The sequence below is a fragment of the Mobula hypostoma genome, chromosome 25, assembly GCF_963921235.1.
Source record: "Mobula hypostoma chromosome 25, sMobHyp1.1, whole genome shotgun sequence".
NCBI classification, from domain to species: domain Eukaryota; kingdom Metazoa; phylum Chordata; class Chondrichthyes; order Myliobatiformes; family Myliobatidae; genus Mobula; species Mobula hypostoma.
Window position 1 is genome coordinate 24726266 of NC_086121.1, and position 19254 is coordinate 24745519.

At 39.6% G+C, this 19254-nt stretch overlaps 1 protein-coding gene across 2 annotated transcripts in view; it reads left to right on the plus strand.

The window, feature by feature from the left end:
• Positions 1-1056: 1056 nt before the first annotated feature.
• plekhm2 (pleckstrin homology domain containing, family M (with RUN domain) member 2) overlaps positions 1057-19254 on the plus strand; it is a 52158-nt gene continuing 33960 nt past the window's right edge. For both annotated transcript variants that reach the window (XM_063033402.1, XM_063033403.1), the window contains exons 1-6: positions 1057-1232; positions 10122-10228; positions 12393-12502; positions 12831-12930; positions 15869-15956; positions 17165-17351. In XM_063033402.1, the coding sequence (XP_062889472.1) occupies positions 1173-1232; positions 10122-10228; positions 12393-12502; positions 12831-12930; positions 15869-15956; positions 17165-17351 (652 nt within the window). In that variant the 5' untranslated portion in view covers positions 1057-1172. The remainder of the gene's footprint in view (positions 1233-10121; positions 10229-12392; positions 12503-12830; positions 12931-15868; positions 15957-17164; positions 17352-19254) is intronic.

The window sequence follows — 19254 nt, forward strand, 5'->3', positions numbered from 1 at the left end:
TTGGGGGGACTAAGCAGATGCTACACCTTGCCCAAAGGTGACCTGCAGCTAGCAGAGGGAAGGAGCACCTTACACCTCCTTTGGTAGGCTTGTAGCTCCACCCCACCACCCAGTAAGTTGCTGACCTATTCAATCCAAGCAAGTACTTGATCCTCGGTTTGCACTGGCAATACATTTTTTTAACTGCAGATGCCGAAAATCTAAAATAAAAAGAAAATGCTCAACAAGTCAGGCTGCATCCATGGAAAGAGAAAATGTACAATGTTTCACATTGAAACCCTTTCAGTGGTTTTGCAGAAAAGCAACTGAGAACAAACTTTTATTCTTTTCCAGTTCTGACAAATGGTCCTTCTTCCTAAAATGTTAACTCAGTTTCTCATCCCAAACATACTGTCCGACTTGGTACTGTATGTGTTTCTGTAATTTTGTGTTCTCATTGCGTTGATATTTGAGGGTCCGTTTTGCTACCTGACACATTTGGCCACAGGGTTAGGTATGGGAGTTCAACATTAACACAGCTGAATTACCCGAATTCTGCAGGAATCCTGTTCGATTGGCATTTAAAATTGATCTTGTCTGGAGTATTTGTCATGGGTCAATCAATATCCTACTGACATTTGCAAATGCACCGAGGAGCCGCAGGCCTAGTAACCAGGAGCCTCACGCGGTGCGGAAGCCATTCGGCCCATTCATAAGGGTGTGAATGCTTTTCTCCAGCTTGTTCTATCTCCGTAAAACCAGCAATTGTTGATTCGGTGAATTTCGTTACTTTAATGTGAATTTTTGGACAGCTCAATTGCACCATCTGGTGTTCGTAAAACTAAACGAGGCGCTCATCAATGGATTACTGTCACCGGTTTGAATGCACTACAATTCCCGCTAATGCAGAACTACGGGCAATGAAATCAATGAATGGCAGAATACGCCCCGCCCGGTGAGGTCGTTGGCAGTCGCACGGAGATGACGAAACAAGTCTTCCCCGCCCATGTGATCCTTGTAGGGGGTGACTGTCAGTGTTTTCGGTCGGTCTTTGGGGGCGTCACTTCCTGTGGGTGGGCGGTGTTGTCCTGCGGGAGAGTGTGAGGCGCCGGTGATAGCGAAGGTGGGAGACGGCGGGGCGACGGGAGCGCTTGGACCTCGTCCGCGACGGCGAGGATGCGTCGGCCTCGAGGATGGAGACCCTGAAAGTGAAGGACCGGATCCTGGAGAACATTTCGCTGTCGGTGAAGCAGGTGAGGGGCCAGGGCGGGATCTTTGGCAGTCAAGCCGGGTGAGCTAGCCCGCAGAGAGTGCGGCGGTGCCCAGTCCGTTAGCAAGGCCGAGCTCCCACTGCCTGGCAGGGAGTTGTGCAAAGTTCAGGGCCCGGTAGGAGTCGACATTAATCTTCACTAGGGAGGGGTCCTTTGTTTTTCCATCAGGTTCCAAGGTCTTAGTCATTTCCCCATAGAATAATAACTGGGAAAAATCTGTCATTGGTGGTGATGGACTGAATGGTCTTCCTTTGTTTTTAAACAGTTGAATTACACCAGCTGTTCATTTTAAAATGCTATCTTTTCTGACTGGGAAATGTTCAGCAATTGTTAGAATTTTCTCCCTTAAACGCCGGAAAATTTTTTAAGTAGATAGTCCTCCTAAATTAGACAAGAAGTTAGATAGCTCCAAAATTTAAAAAAAGACATACTGGATATATTCAGCAAGACAGTCGGCATCTGAGGCGAGAGAAACAATAATTATTTTCAGTAAAGTGACATGGGTGTGGAGAGGATAGTTCCCTAAATCTTGAGCCCATAGTTTCACAATAATAGGTAACTAATTTCATTTGGAGGAATTCCTTCTCTCGGAGCCCCGTGAACTTTGCCATTCTCTGCCCCAGAGATATTGAAAGCAGAAATTAAGAGAGTCGAGGGGAATGGGATGAAAGTGGGAAAGGGCAGTGAGACCAAGATTAGGACGGCCAGATGTTGTTAACTGGTGAACAGGTTTTCTGAGGCTTACTTGCATTGCAAATTAGACAACTTAAAGAGAAAACTCAGGGATGAAAGAGTGGTGGAGTGAGTGACTTCAGTGTAGATTAGGAAGAATTGAATGAAAATTCAAAGTAAATTTATTACCAGAGTAAAGGTACGTCACCATATACAACAGTGAGATTCGTTTTCTAGTGGGCATATTTAACAAATCTATGGAATAATAACTATAACAGAATCAATGAAAGTCTACCCTACTACAGTGTTCAACCAGAGGGCAGAAGACAACAGTGCAAATACAAAAAGGAGAAGTAGTAATAATGTTGAGATCATGAGATGAAGTACCCCTTGAAAGTGAATCCATTGGGTGTGGGAGCATTTCAAAGATGGGGTAAGTGAAGTTATCCCTCCCCCTGTTCATGACCCTGATGGTTGAGGGGTAACAACTGTTCCTGAACTTGGTGGTGCAACTCCTGAAGCTCTTGCACCTTCTCCCTGATGGCAGCAGCGAGAAGGAGCATGTCCTGGGTGGTGGGGGGTCCCTAATGATGGATGCTCCTTTCCTATGACAGCTTTTTATATAGATGTGCTCAATGGTTGCTCAATTTTTGTAGGATTTTCTGTTTGAGGACATCGATGATTCCATACCAGGCTGTGATGCAACCGGTCAATATGCTTTCAACTACACATCTGTAGAAGTTTGTCAGAGTTTTAGATGCCATACCCAATCTCCGCAAACTCCTAAGGAAGGAGGGGTGTGATTGAAGAACGTGAGTGATTGTGGGTCTGGCCAAAAGAGGCTGATGAATGGAGGAGATGCAGGAAAAGGATATAAATTCAACTGGAAACGAGTGCAGACAAAAACTGGTGGAAATGTGATCGCAAGACTCAAATGGCTGATACTTAGGGCTGAGTTTTGGAAGATTCCTCAAGTTGTCAGATCAACGTAGTAAATGAAAGGCGAGTTGGAGTAGGATAGAGAATAGACAACTGTCAGTACAGAGTCACGCTTGCAAAATGAGCGGAGATGACATGAAAATGTTCATCTGTTCTACACTGGATTTCCCAGTGTAGGTAGAGCAGACCATATCGTAAATCAGATGCTGAATGAGGTACAAATAGATTGCAGTTCTGCTTGAAAGGTGTGTTTGGATTATTGGACCTTGTAGCTGGTGTAGCACCTTGTATGACTGCTGGAGAAGATGCCATACGGGGAGTAGCTGTTGGTGGAGATGGAAGAGTAAATCGGTGTTGATGAGAGAACGGTCCCTCTGGTATGCTGAAAGGAGAGGGAAGGAAAAGATGGCCTGGTGATGGATGGCATTGCCACTGGAATTTTCATGTCACAATACATAAAGATATTTTGTACTAGCCTATATGATTATATGTTATTCCAAATAGAAAGGCACTGCTTGTCTCTAGGAAGAGGTGCAGTCGACGTTTCAGGCCGAGACCCTTCGTCAGGACGTATCCTGACAAAGGGTCTCGGCCTGAAACGTCGACTGCACCTCTTCCTAGAGATGCTGCCTGGCCTGCTGCGTTCACCAGCAACTTTTATGTGTGTTGCTTGAATTTCCAGCATCTGCAGAATTCCTGTTGTTGGCACTGCTCGTCTGTTTAGTCAGTATATTTAATGTGGTCTGTCAGTGTTATGCTATTAGCTTCTATGGTCAGAAATTACCTGTAGCATGAGTTTCATCTTGTTTAGAAATTGAACAATACTATTCACTTATACAGACATGTAGACTTCAAACAATACTGTTTAAATATGAACAACTTTAACAATATTGTTTCACTATTATGCAACCAAAATGTTTTAGCATGAATTAGCACAAACTACTAGAGTACCACTCATTGGTGCTGCTTTATAGTTCTACTTTATTGTGGCCATATTGTGTTAAAAAGCTGTAAGGATTATTTTTAAACCATTCTGAACTGCTTGTGGAGCTCTTTATCATCTTTGAAATGAAAGCTAAGAGCGCGAGAACAAGGAGTGCTTTTCAATCACAGTTATCTTAAGGTACATTTTTGTGTAATGGTTTGTGACTCTTAATACTGGAGAATGAAGACTTTCTATTTAGGAAATATTATTAGAGTTTCAAGCACAGTTAAGGACGTTACAGGTTTGATGGAAAGTAAAGATCCTGTGCATTGTTCGCTGGAATCCAAAGTCTATATTGAAATTAAAGCTCTATTTACATTGTCACCTACAATACTCCCAAATGGGTTATTGCAAGGTTAAATGCAAGGTAAAAGACCTGGACTTTGTCATGCCAAGCTCTCTAGATAAGTATTGCACATATGGATTTGACTGAGTCCCGGAGATTAATGACCACTGATGTCAAAAATTCTTAGTTTACATGCAGTGAACTTTGTATTACTGTTATGTCTGACCACTTTTCTAATTAAAATGCTTGCATTTAACTTTTTTGAGAGAAAGTATCATTGGTTATCATTTGAATGCAATTGATATCCAAGACTGCCATTCAGAATGGAAAACTGTAAAAATATCAGCTGTCACAAAGAATGACCCTGGATCTTGTCTAAAAATGAAAGATGCCCTTAAGGTCCACAACACCCATTTCCAGTGATTTTATATTTGATCTGTAATCTAAATCAAAACAACATTGTTGTGCAGGCTGCAGCCTTTACCAAGGGGTACTTATCATTTGAGTTCTGATCTTCCGAAGCTAATAGGGTTCTAGGTTTGTTACTTAGTAAGAGAATGCAAATGAAACTTTACTCACAATGCAGTCTACAAAGTACTAAGTAAGCTTGTTGGTACTTAGCATGGTCCACGTTTTGATGCTCAGTTGACTTTTATTTCCAATAATAACAATGGAGAACAGCTCTTGAGCAAATGCGCAATCAGCTAGTACCTCAATTGGACAAGTTGTTGGACTGTTCAGACCCTGCTGTGTCAAATGTAGATGGAGCAGAGAATCTGGAACACAGTCTGTCTTAGTAGACTAATTAGTCTCTGTGAATTGTCCTGTGATTAGGCTCGGAATAAATCAAGGGGTTGCTGGGCAGCACAACTCAAAGGGCCTATTCCACACTATCTTGATAGACAAACAATGCAGTAATTTTTTTCTTAACCTCAATTTAACAAATGGTATCTTTTCTGCATGGAGGAATTCCATTCTTGGTAATGTGGAGTCATTAATTATGTACTTTTTATGTACTTCTCCAGCCCTTTACCTTTCCCACTCACCTATCATCTTCTAGCAAATCCTCCTTCCCCTCCCCCACCTTTTTTATTCTGGCACCTTTCCCTTTCTTCTCAGTCCTGAAGAAGTATCTCGACCCAAAGCATCAACTGTTTATTCATTTCCATAGATGCTGCCTGACCTTCTGAGTTCCTCCAGCATATTGTGTGTTGCTATGGATTTCCAGCATCTGCAGAATCTCTTGTCTTATTTCACACAAGAAGTTATGTTTTTACAACTAGTTGCTCTAAATCTACATTCTCATCTGCTTTGTGTAGGATAAGGAAGGTATCAGGCATGCAAAACATTGGGTTTTTTTGATTAAGGTTGTGGTTTTGCTTTCAATTCAACTTGCGTATTGCTAGTACGCCATTTTAATGCATTCCGGCATCGTGGCAAATTAGTGCATGTTTAAAGTATGCAGTGTAGACAGTTGATCCCATGGAACTTCACATGGTGCTAATCTGACTGGCAGTTTAAAGTAAATTTATTACCGAAGTATATACGTGCCACCATGTATTTATCTTGACGCCCTGACATGCCTTTCTTCCTACCCCTCCTTACCTGAGAATTTTCTTCCTCCTACCACAGACATGCACTATGGTTGAAATATATTTCATCCATAAAGTACATACCAAAGCTCCTGCAGCACCTGAGATTCATTTTCTTGTGAGCAAATCAATAAATCCACAATATTATAATAACCATAATAGAATCAGAAAGACTTCACCAACTTGGCCGTTCAACTAAAGACAACAAACTCTGCAAATACACAAAGAAAGAAATAATAATAGCAATAAATAAGCAATAAGTATCAAGAACGTGAGATGAAGAGTCCTTGAAAGTGAGTCCATAGATGGTGAGAACATTTCAATGATGTGAGTGAAGTTATCCCCTTTAGTTCAAGACTCTGATGGTTGAGGGGTGGTAACTGTTCCTGAACCTGGTAGTGCCAGCCCTGAGGCTCCTGTACCTTTTTCCCAATGGCAGCAGTGAGAAGAGAGCATCACCTGGGTGGGATGGGTCCCTTCTGATGGATGCTGCTTTCCTGCCATAATTATTCATGTAGAATGAATCACTGAAAATTTGGCAATTAACAGCAGAAAGTACTCTCACACCCTATTATTTAAAGCTTCAATTACCTGCAAATTTAGTGACTGTTTGAGTTGGAGATGTTTTTACTTAATATAATTTCAACTGCTGAACTGCTTTGGAACTGCACTCCAGGCATTAGCCCCTAATTCTTGGTGGTTTGCTTTACCCTGTGCAATCTGCAAATGACAGATATTTCTGGCCTTGGAATTCATGAGAGACCTGTTGTTTTGTGCTGCCAGCAAATGAGAAGACTGTGTTAAGTGTTTACGAAATACCGGAATCTGATAAACATTTAGACATGGGTAATGCTTGTTCTACATGAATACCTTGCAGGAGCACCCTTTTGGCGATGCCATTGTTGAATTCCCCCGTGATTAGCGTCTCAGGAATTACTGTTGGCCAGAAATTGTATGATTGTGCAATCTAATTGCTGTGTCTATGTGAACATGTTAGAGACTGGATATTTTGCCACAAGTAATTCACCACGTGATTTCAATAAGGCACAGGTCAGGACTGTGTTTGAATACTGACCATTTGATTTTCTAAAATAACATTCTAGAAGCTTGACGTGACCCAGGACAGAATGGCTGTCATGATTGGTGCACTGAACACCCTGACATCCCTTTCTTCCCTACCCCTCCTTACCTGAGAATTTCCTTCCTTCTACCACAGACATGCCCCACGGTTGTGATGCATTCCATCTGTAAAGTACATACCAAAGCTGCTGCAACACCTGGAAGAGTCAATGGTTCTGGTTCCTAGAAGGACCTGGACAGCAAATGCACGCAGAAAACCACTGTCTCCAATGGCGCACACAATCTTGACTTCGATTCCTCTACTTCAGGAAGGGGAAGTAGGGAGAACATACAGGAGGGGTCAGCAGTGGAAAAAGTGAGCAATTTTAAATTCCTGGTTATCAACATCATAGAGGCTCTATTCTAGCCCAACACATTGATGTATTCATGAAGAAGGCACGGCAGTAGCTGTACTTCATTTGGAGTTTGAGGAGGTTTTGTTTGTCACCATGCTAGCAAATTTCCACCTATGTATAATGGAGAGCATTCTGACTAGTCCCATCGGCACCTGCTATGAGAGGCTCCAGTGTACAAGATTAAAAGAGTCTGCAGAGATTGTAAATGCGACCAGTTCCATTATAGTCAAAAATTCTCCCACCATCAAGAACAACTTCAAAAGGCAGTGCCTCAAAAGCAGCATCCTTCATTAAGGATCCTCACCACCCAGGACATGCCCTCTGCTCATTACTACCATCAGAGAGGAGATACAGAAGCCCCACACACAACATTTTAGGGACAGCTTCTTCCCCAATGCCATCAGATTTCTGAACAGTCTGTGAGCACCACCGTGCTCTTCCTCTGTTGCACTGTTATTTATTTTTATTGTAAGTTGATGTTGTTTTTACGTCTTGTATTGCTTCCACATAACAACATACAGTGGTGATGAAAAACCTGATTTTGATTCTGTTGCTGGATCAAAACCCTGGAACTTCCTGCCTGACCAGAGTGTGAGAGTAACATCTGAATATACTGTACATTGCAATTATTAAAGAATTGCCCCTTCCCAAGCCCTTTGGGCAGATATGCATGATCACTGAGTCCCGGAGCTCCCATTCTGTTATCACTTTGTCATTGATGTTTGCGCGTAATTGTAATTGATCGTTTTTGATATTGTAACATGCTGTATTTCCATAGAGCTAATTTATATCTAAGAGCAGTATTGCATGGCCTCTATTGATGCAGTCATTATACCCTAAACCATGAAGCATTGTAAAAGTTTTTAGGATGATTCTTATTCATTTAAGACTTCAACAACCTGACTAATTGGTTTGTTGGATGTAAGGTTAAAACTTACAGATGTACCAAAAGCACCAGGCTCAGAGTTGCAGTGTAAGCTCTGTATAGAGTTGACAACCAAAATCCGATTCCACCTCTCATTGAAACTGCACTTTCACCATTGAGGGTTCTTGGGCAAGTCTCAACTGTCTGAACATGACATATCATGTTGATTTACTGCATTGTTTTGCTCCTTGAAAACATGGAGGACCCTTGCGGTATTGTGCTGAGAACTCTTCTGTGAAATCGTCCTCACTGGTTAGTAATTATCTTCAGCTCTGATATAACCTCTATAGGCTTGAAACATCCAATAGTATTTAAAACCTCAGTATCTACTCAAGGGTAAAACTGCCCCTTCGAACAATTGCTCTAATAAATTAAACTCAATTTTGCAATTAAATATGTGGTAAGTCAAGCTTGTCGCTGCATGATGTTTAGTCAGTGAAACAGTGCACATGACATTCAGTCTTCGTCTGGAATTCTCTGGAAGAGGTATCTGCAATTCCTTGGCTGAGTCATGCATTCTGATCGTCACTGCTCCAGCCTTTGATACTTCCTAATTCATTGCAGTTTCAAATGGGGATTTGTAGAAAAGTGAACCATGCAAAGTTCTACTTTATTAATTTTTGATTTACCTGTGTTATAAAATTGATGGGAAGACCCGTGTGTTGATCAGGAAGGGTGCCATTGAATTATTGATTGGGGATTTCTCATTATTGTAGATGTCACATGATTGTCATCATTTTGGACGAGACAGTGAGTCACTACTAGTTGTCTAAATTTTTGCAGAATTTTGCACTATTCACTACTGCATCTTGGGAATATAGTATATATGCTTAACTAGAAACGGTAGTTTACTTGGTAATAAATCTGAATCTAAAGGTGTTCTTCTGAGTTCGACAGAAGCTTCTAGATTAAAGAAATCAATGTATATTTGATCTGTAGCTAAATGAAGACAGACTTGTGAAATACTCATTACTTTTAATTTCTATTTATCTACAGTAGAATGAGACATGAAAGAAAACTTGGTGGTGAAATGTACCACTTCTCCCTCCAAGAATGGCATGCTTATCCGCATTTACCACATGTCCTATTCAAATTATTTATGTATAACATATTTTAAAATTTTCTAAATTGAATCATTTGCATGCTTTATATTCTGCTTCTATCATCATTATAAACCTGTAATATCATCTGGTACGGGAATTGCAAGGCATCTGACTCCAAGACCCTACAAAGAACTGTGAGGACTGCTGAGCATCATCGGGATCTCTCCTTCACTCATCTGAGATACTTACCAGGAGTGCTGCGTACGCAGGGTCCTTAATGTTGTCATTGGTACTTCCCATCTATCCAACAGTCTTTTTGATTTCCATCCCCCACCACCAACAGGTAGGGGGTAATGTAGCATTAGGACAAAGACTGTTAGGATGGGAAACGACTTCTTACCCCAGGCTGTAAGACTGCTGAACTCCCTGCTGCCACCCACATCTCACCATGGATGAAACACCGGTAGTGTTGTGCTGTTACTTTTTAAACTTGTAATGTAAATTCACATTATTTGTTAATTTATCTGTGGGTTACACAAACTGTTGTGCAAATTGTGGGTTACACAAACTGTGTGCATCTTGGTCCAGAGGAACATTGTTTCGTTTGGCAGTAAATGTATATACAATTGAAATGACAATAAACTTGAACTTGGAGTTGCATCTTCACACCACTCACTCTCTGTAATAATGTTTTCAAAGATTAGTCTGTATTTTCAGAGGTTGTATTCTCGTTGTTCTGGTGCTTTGAATGAAGTGAAATAGTTGCCTGTTGTACATTTATTGAGTCCTTTTGGAATAGAAATAATTAAAGTAAACTAAATTACAGAGGCTTCAAATTTAACACTTTTTGCAAATGTTCCCATTACCAGTCAGTTTTAAAGTTATAAAAGTTCTCAGTGTTTATAGTGATGTGGAATAATTTTGTTTCCTCATTGTTCTTAACTCCATTTCCAGCTCCAGGGTTACTTTGCTGCCTGTGAAGATGAAACTCCAGCAATTAGGAACCATGACAAGGTTCTACAAAGGTTGTGTGAACACCTGGACCATGCCCTACTCTATGGGTAAGGGAGAACTTAGTAAAGCTGAGAAGGATTTTAATATGGTGCTCAGTAGATACCAAAATAGTTGATCATTTTTTTGTGTGTAATCATTGGAAAAGGTTACATTTGAGTTTAGCTTTATTCTGATATTTCTTCTGTACTATCTAAGACCGTTCATATATGAGCAGGTTCCTGCTTTCTAGAAACTGGAATATGCCTTCATATTCCAGTTGTAATATATTCCATCTATATGTGTGATATCTGCTGTCATGCTAACATATTTAGTGTCATGGACATGTTTTTTTTTAAATCTGGAGCCAGTATTCATAACCATAATATAAAATGTGTGAAGTTTTGAATGAAGTTTCAATATTGTTTTCATATAAGCTTCAAAATAATGCCACTAAAAGAATTGAACTACAGTAAGATTTAGTTCCTTTTCCATTTGAAATTCGGTCAGAAATTGATCATTTAAGCAGATTAGGTTTTTATCTATAAATAGCTTTACAGAACAAAACAAGGAGGTAAATATAGCTGAAATCATTGGCTTACTCTTATTTCCCTTGCACCTTGGCTCCAGCTGTGCATTATCTTTAAAAAAAAATCCTTCCCATAAATGTTGCAAAATATGAGAAGTGGTTAAAAACATTTGTGGTGGCCTAACCACTTAATTTGCTGCATGTTAATGTCATTTAAACATCTATCAAAGCTATGCCTTTGTTATTTCTGCCACTGGGTTTTGCCTCTCCCTCTCCTCATTCTTCATTTGAAATTTTACAATCTTTCAGTGGAAGTTGCAACCTTCAACTTTTATTTCTCACTGGGCCAAAGAAAATTTAATATTGATATGTGGACTCTCCCTGTCCCACACATATTGAATCGCTGAACGAGTCACATTATTTCCTCCTCTAATAGGACAAATTTTCATTCAATTTTCCAGTGGATATTTGCTAGAGTGAAGCTTGCCCTAAAATACTAGTGGGTATCCTATAAAAGTCTAACCCCAGTTGACCTTTGATTATTATTTAGTGGACATCAAAATGGAATGACTTGTAATCTTCAGAAAAACTTTGCACTAAATAACACAATTTTGCAGGAATGCATAATTCTGCACTGCCATAACTGCAAACTAAATTTTCACTAGCAATATACCTGATTAAAGCATATTGGCAATGAATGTTCTTGTAGGTTAGTGTCCCTGATTTATTGTATAACTACATGAAAAATAATTGCCAGGTATATGTCAACACACTGTTTGGACAAAGTCATCAGAGAGATGCTGTTGGTAGACATGAAATAGTTTTTTAATTCAACAAAGACACTGCAGGCATTGTGTTAAGACTGTTTCAGTGGAAGGGGCCTGTTCGACCCAATATTACATGACATTTTATATGCTAAAGATCAAAAGGCAGTTCTATATTTACAATGCTCCCTTCGAATTACATACAACTTTCACTCCACCTCCTTCACACCTACACTCCAGACACCCAAGGTAAGTGTTAATCAACATTATCTGATTTTTCAATTAACTATAGTTCACAGCTCAGCTCCAGGAACCTAATCTACAGTCCATGTTCAGGTCAGTTAATATTTTCCTATATATTAGAAAATAGAGGGCTATGGGTAACCCTAGGTAATTTCTAAAGTAAGTACATGTTTGGCACAGCATTGTGGGCTGAAAGGCCTGTATTGTGCTGTAGGTTTTCTATGTCTGTTTTCTGTAACCTAACTCCAAAATACTCAACGCACACAATGAGAGAAAACGAGACCTGCGTATCTAGTGCGCTTTTCAATTGGGTTCATTGTTTTCCCCAATGACAATTCCTGCTTTCAGCTAAATTTCCCTTAAGTTATTGTTGATGCATTAATTCACCGATCAATAATGAAAGATCGATTATTTCCAGCCAGTACTGCCTATTGTTTGCACTTGGGGCTGAGCTCTAACAGTTGAATATTCCAGCTGATAACCTCTACAATTTAAACAATGTCTAAAAATGCAAATCCAGTCTGCTCTCAGTGTACATTTTATATAAACTTTTACGATTTGAACAATGCACAATTTATTCAGCAGCAGTCTGCTTTCATTCCATGTGGTGATATAGTTATTCAGGCATTCCAAATAGATGAAAACACTTTAGGATGTTGTGTGATGATACTGGTTATTACCTTATTTTATCCCATTCAGTTTGCAGGATATTTCCTCTGGATATTGGGTATTGGTTGTGCACTTTACACGCAGCGAAGCAGTGAAGCAGATTGAAGTGTTGCAACACGTTGCCACAAATCTTGGTCGTAGTGAGTATTATGTTCTAACTATAGAACATACATAATAAATTTGAGTTAATAGCATTAATTTTAAAATTAAACATTTGTTTCCTTGATTATAGTTTTTCCAGACATTTTTCATCCTCTTTCTGTCTCATCTGTGACTATTATGGAGCTATCACAGTCATGTATGGTGCTGTTGTTAAAAGATACCGTGTTTAAAGATGTGCATCTTTATAGCAGATTAGAAAGTGAAACTGTCCCTTTTTTTGTTTTAAACACCCCTCGGTGCAGTAATCCTATGCAGACCCAGCTAGTCCATTTTGGTATTTTTCACATCCTTATTTTTCCCCCTCAGGTCGGGCCTGGCTGTATCTCGCACTAAATGAGAATTCATTAGAGAGCTACTTAAGGTTATTCTGGGAAAATCAGACCCTGCTTCATAAGTATTACTTCAAGTAAGTCCATCTCAGTATGAACAATTGTAATTTTTAAAACCTATAGCAAGTGACTCTGGAATGGATTATTGCCGGTCCATCAGATTATAAATGTACAGATCTAAAAACTCAGTAGAGAATGCAAGATAACAATTCAGAGGAAGGGTAGGCCACTTTGCATATCAGGCTTGCTGTGAAAAGTAATGAAAATCTCTCCTCATTGAGGAGAGTCCAGAATTACAGGGACATGGTGCTTAGGGAATTAACAGAAGGACAGCATCACTGCAAGAGGGGAAAGTCAAACTATTGTTACTTGTCTGAAATTTATACATCATTGGGGCTCATCAAATTATGCCACAAGGTTGGAGATAAGTATGTGTGAAGATGGGCTCATCAGTATTGTCTCTTATGCCTTAGTGTTTGAAAGATTTGGTTAGATGAGAACTTTTAAGTACATACAGTTTGACAGCTTTCGTAGAGCGGTGCCAGGACTATTCTGATGAGAATGTGTGATGGTGCACATTGTTCTACTGTAGGTTAGTTGCCTGGGCAGTGATATCAAAGATTTGAAATTAGAGTTGCCCTGTTAACTGCATATATTTTGTTTCTGTGATTTTTACCTTGTGGAATATTAAGGTCAAAAACATGCAAAAAACTCATTGTGCTCAGAGCTGTAATCAGCACTTAGCATATTTTCAAACTTCAGACTGAATCTGCTAGATAAAAGCTTCCAAGGCATATTTGGCAAGGGCTCAGTGGTGGCAAGATCTGGTATATCACTATCCTGTCACCTCAGCAAAACAGAATACATTGCACTCCAGAAGTGTAAGAAAAGCTACAAAAGATGGCAAAGCTATAGCTCCAACTTTACCAATTGTAACAGCAGTCAAGTTTTATTGGAAGTTTCTGAATTACCCAGGTGTTCAGAAGAATCTTTAAAATATGAAACGTTAAACCATGGAATTAATTATTGAAAATAAATCAATTGAATTTTAATTAATTATAAACATGAAAACAAATACATAGGATTTAAAACATAATGCAGTGGTTAACTGGGACACATTGGAACCAGTACATTTTGGCCCAACTAAGCAGCTGGCACAATTGGCTGAAATTTTATGGAGATAGTTAAAATGGTATAAAAATACAACATCATTTAACTAGGAACAAATTGTATATTTAACTTAAATATATAACAAATTAGAACACTGCCAAAACTACTACAGTACTATAAAACTGTATCAGTTTCTTGTCGTTATTGATGGAGGAATTAATCTAGTGTACATTGCTGTGTTCCTTTTGATTGTGCAGACACCTAGTGCAGCTAATGGTCTCCTTTCAAAGAATGATTTTGACAATTGCATTCTCGAAATTTTCATTGTAACATTCAAGATGACTGTTGATATCTTCAAATTTTTTGTAGTTTCTAACTTGTTAAATTAGCGAAATCATTTTATTTTCATTTTCAGTTATTAAGCCTGAATGCTTGAAACGGTCTGGGTAGCCTCCAACCTGATGGCATGAACATTGAGCTCTCTAACTTCCGCTAATGCCCCACCTCCCCCTCGTACCCCATCCGTTATTTATTTATATGCACACATTCTTTCTCTGTCCTTTTTCTCCCTCTGTCCCTCTGACTATACCCCTTGCCCATTCTCTGGGTTCCCCCCTCCCCCTTTGTTTCTCCCTGGGCCTCCTGTCCCATGATCCTCTCATATCCCTTTTGCCAATATTTGCCAATCACTTGTCCAGCTCTTGGCTCCATCCCTCCCCCTCCTGTCTTCTCCTATCATTTTGGATCTCCCCCTCCCTCTCCCACTTTCAAATCTCTTACTACCTCTTCCTTCAGTTAGTCCTGACGAAGGGTCTTGGCCTGAAACGTCGACTGTACCTCTTCCTAGAGATGCTGCCTGGCCTGCTGCGTTCACCAGCAACTCTGATGTGTGTTGCATGAACAAACCAGTTCTGAATTGTCTGACTGCTCATTAATCACCAACTATCAATGACAAAAATCACTACTTTTTGAACACAAGCACGTGCATATGACACTATTTAAATACTGTTCAGTCTAAGCTCATTGTACTGTCTAATGGCCACATGATGTGCATGCGACTGACACTTGTTAGAAACTGTTCAACAGCGATCTCCTGTCACAGTTAAGCGGCATAGTGTCCCAAATAAGCAAAGGGAATCCTGGATATGTTCTCATTTGGTTTTTGTTCTTCAAGAGTTGTCCCAAATAAGCGGCTGCCCTGATTAACAGATGGCTCAATTAATCAAAATCCACTGCATAGCCTTTATGTACATACCTTTCTTCCTTCCTTCCGTAAGATCACTGCTCAAAACTATTGGCCTGCAAATCCAAATATGAAGACTTTACAAGCATGTTCCCCAGTGCAGAGTCTCGAGCATTTGATAGGCACCCTGTTTCAATTGTTAGGTCCTGTGAAGACTACAAAGTCAGGCAGACTTTTAAAGATCAAGTTAAAACGCTCTTTTATTCAGATTATGAAGTTACAAATAACAGGATTGTTAGAAATAATAATCTTAAAATCACAAATATTCCATTGATGTAAGATTTGTAGCATTTTAATTTGAATAGTAATACAAAATTATACTGATTGAGTGATCCTAGTTATGGTGGTTGCTCTCCGTAGTTATCTTTATGTAAAATAAAGCATCTTAGCAATTCCTCACTTTACCAAACACTTAATCCATAATTATAGTTTGAAGTAAGTCTGTAAATATCCAGTGCCAATCATAAAACTATGCCATTACTATATGCCTCCCCAACTATTTTTTTGCAAATCAAGCATTATGAGTACTGACCAAAATGTAGCTTTTTCAATCTGCTTATAAACTCCACTCTACTTGAAAGAATATGTATATAATCTTCGTACGTCAAGGTTAATGGTGGTGTTGATTTGATATCTTTGTTTTATTCCTTCCAAATCCTAAGGAATGCCCTGGTCTGTAGTCATGATCACCTGACCCTCTTCCTCACACTTGTTTCTGGTCTGGAATTCATCCGATTTGAATTGGAGTTGGTAAGAAAAATGTCTTTAAAGCACTGAAAAGAATGATATAAATTATTAACTTAGACGTTTATGCTGAGAACAAGTAGATTAAATCATGACTCTTAAGGACATGTTTTTTCTGGTTTAATTTTTCTAGACTCTGAGGAAGCAGCAGGAGAGTTGAGGGTAATTGTAAGAAGCCAGCACAGAGCACATTGGGCTGAATGGCCTCCTGTGTCATGACTGGAAATATATGATAGATCCATGCACTTGTAAAAGATCTGCTAGTTATTGGTTGCACTAAGACATTCTTTGCTCCAGGTGGCTCCTGAGGTAGATTTTTACAGAGCTGTTTTCAACCTAGAAGCTAAATATGGCTTGAGCTTCACTTTTTACATTTAGTTATTTATTACAAGTGTCATTTTACTTTAGCTGCCTAGGAAGCAGGAATTAATAACCAACAGAAATTATGACATTTGTTCACAGTGAAAAAAAAATTGGGTTCATTGTTTCACATGATGTCAGTGATTATGCGCAGTATGTGGGAGGTTATTGCCCACCTGCCCATTATGCCGCTGGCATTCAGAGCAGCAGTGAAGGTCCTCCATTTCTGGAAATGTTCAGGGCTTCCTTCATCATGTCAGTAGCTTCCTCTCAGTTTTCACTACTGCCAGTCATGCAATTCCTGGGTGGAGACTCAGGAACACTTGCACTCAAATGTAGAAGGACTCTTCATTACTGTTTCTATAACAATTTTTTGACCATTCATGGTTGCTAGCCCCTGAACCCGGAGGACCAGTGGACCATTCTTAGTGTGGTCTCTACTCTTTGACCTGTTTGGCATGGGTGGCCCTACCTAGAGCCAAAGCATAAAGCCCAGACTCCAACTATCATAGCTCTCCAGATCATTGAGGCACACAAGCCTCCAAACCACGACATGGTTGTGGTCCTCTTAGAAGAGTATGTGGAAAGCCCAGATATAATGAACTGAAATGCCTTCCATTTCATGTCATTATATTCTGAATGTCTATATTGCTGCTCATTTTTAAATGTGAAACATTAGCAAATATAGTTAAGTACCTTGTGTTATTTATTCTGGAGAAACAATGGATTGAAAAGTAGGTTTTGTTAAAAAGAAAATTGTGTTTGTATATGAATTTGATCTTTACAAAAGGTTTTTCTTTTAGCCTACTGCCACTATCCACACATCATGCGATTTCCTTTTGTTCTGATTCTAGGATGTTCCCTACCTTGACTTGGCACCATATATGCCTGAGTATTACAAGCCACATCACTTGCTAGACTTTGAGGAGCGTTTACCCAATTCTGTGCATGGTTCTGACAGCCTCTCACTCAATTCGTACAACTCTGTCACCTCAACTAATCTAGAATGGGATGATAGTGCCATTGCACCTTCCAGTGAGGGTAAGTATTGGGGTTTTGCTATAATCAAATAGAGCATTTAAGTCTAATTTCAGAAACCTTGTCCTTGTATGCATTTAGATGCTTGAGCATCGCAATAATCTTGAAGTGGCTTTAAATTGAACTAATGGTACACTGTAAATTTCTACTAAGGTCCAGCCTCTCTTCTGGGGTAGTGAATGGGAATACTTCATACTTTATTGTCGCCAACAATTGATACTAGAGCGTACAATCATCACAGCGATATTTGATTCTGCTCTTTGTGCTCCCTGGAGTACAAATCGATAGTAAATATTAAAAATTTAAATTATAAATCATAAATAGAAAAGGGAAAGTAAGGTAGTGCAAAAAAACTGAGAGGCAGGTCCAGATATTTGGAGGGTACGGCCCAGATCAGGGTGAGGATCCGTTCAGCAGTCACAGTTGGAAAGAAGCTGTTCCCAAATCTGGTCGTACGAGTCTTCAAGCTCCTGAGCCTTCTCCCGGAGGGAAGAGGGATGAAAAGTGTGTTGGCTGGGTGGGTCGTGTCCTTGATTATCCTGGCAGCATTGCTCCAACAGCGTGTGGTGTAAAGCGAGTCCAAGGACGGAAGATTGGTTTGTGTGATGTGCTGGGCTGTGTTCACGATCTTCCTCAGCTTCTTCTGGTCTTGGACAGGACAACTTCCATACCAGGTTGTGATGCACCCTAGAAGAATGCTTTCTACGGTGCATCTATAAAAATTAGTGAGGGTTTTAGGGGACGGGCCAAATTTCTTTAGCTTCCTCAGGAAGTAAAGGCGCTGGTGGGCCTTCTTGGCAGTGGACTCTGCGTGTTTGGACCAAGTCAGGTCATTTGTGATATTGACCCTGAGGAACTTAAAGCTTTTGACCTGTTCCACTTGCACACCACCGATGTGAATGAGGTCGTGCGGTCCGCTACTCCTTCTGAAGTCAACAACCAATTCCTTCGTTTTGCTGATGTTGAGGGATAGGTTATTGTCTTCGCACCATGCCACCAGGTTCTTAATTTCCTCTCTGTACTCAAACTCATCAAGTACTTGACCAGTACTTCAAAATTAATGTTATGCATGATGAGAATAGTCATGCCTTTTGAGACAGAAGTCGATTGATTCTTGCAGTCTAGGCATCTGAGTGGAACAAACTGGCAAGTACATTGACAGTCAGTAGCTTCAGAAGTGAAGATAAGTGAAAGATTATTGATTCTAATCCTTTTCCACATGAGCATTTTCATTAAAAAAGTGAAGTATTTTTCCACCTGTTACTTAGTAAAACCTTCAAAGAAACTGTCATTGGTTTAATTTTCATAGGTTTAATTTTCAACTTGATCTAGGAGAAATACACATACAACAAAAATAACTGAACAAGTAGCTAAACTAATTACTGAGTTATTCAAAATATATATATACAATACTTTAATGAAAGCTTTCAACTGTCTTGTTCAGCACTCTTCATATATTGTGAGTACAGTAATGTGAGTCTCTCAGATATATGATATTTTATAAATTTGAAAAATAGCACATAGCAGCTTGTGCATTTCCTGTGGGACCTGTGTGGTTACACATTGTGCCACTTTCATAAGAGTTGTGGTTTTTCAATTGAAATATTTTATATTAATCCTCCCCAAGGTACAAACACCAACTCGTGTGCAGTCTGTACATATGAGTGTTTGGGAGATTGGTGACCTAGATATGCTAGCTGTGTGACTGCTGGAACTTCTGCAATGTGGGAACTCGGTCTGCAGCAATATCAGATTGGTTGAGTTAAAAGCCCTAGTTTAACTATACTTAGCCCTTGGTTGGCCTACGTTTTTACTTAAGTCTTCTCAGGCTGCTGCATTTTTGAATTGCTAACCTTTAAGGTTATAAACAATCCCCAGAACCAGAACCCTTTAGTAATCCAGGGAG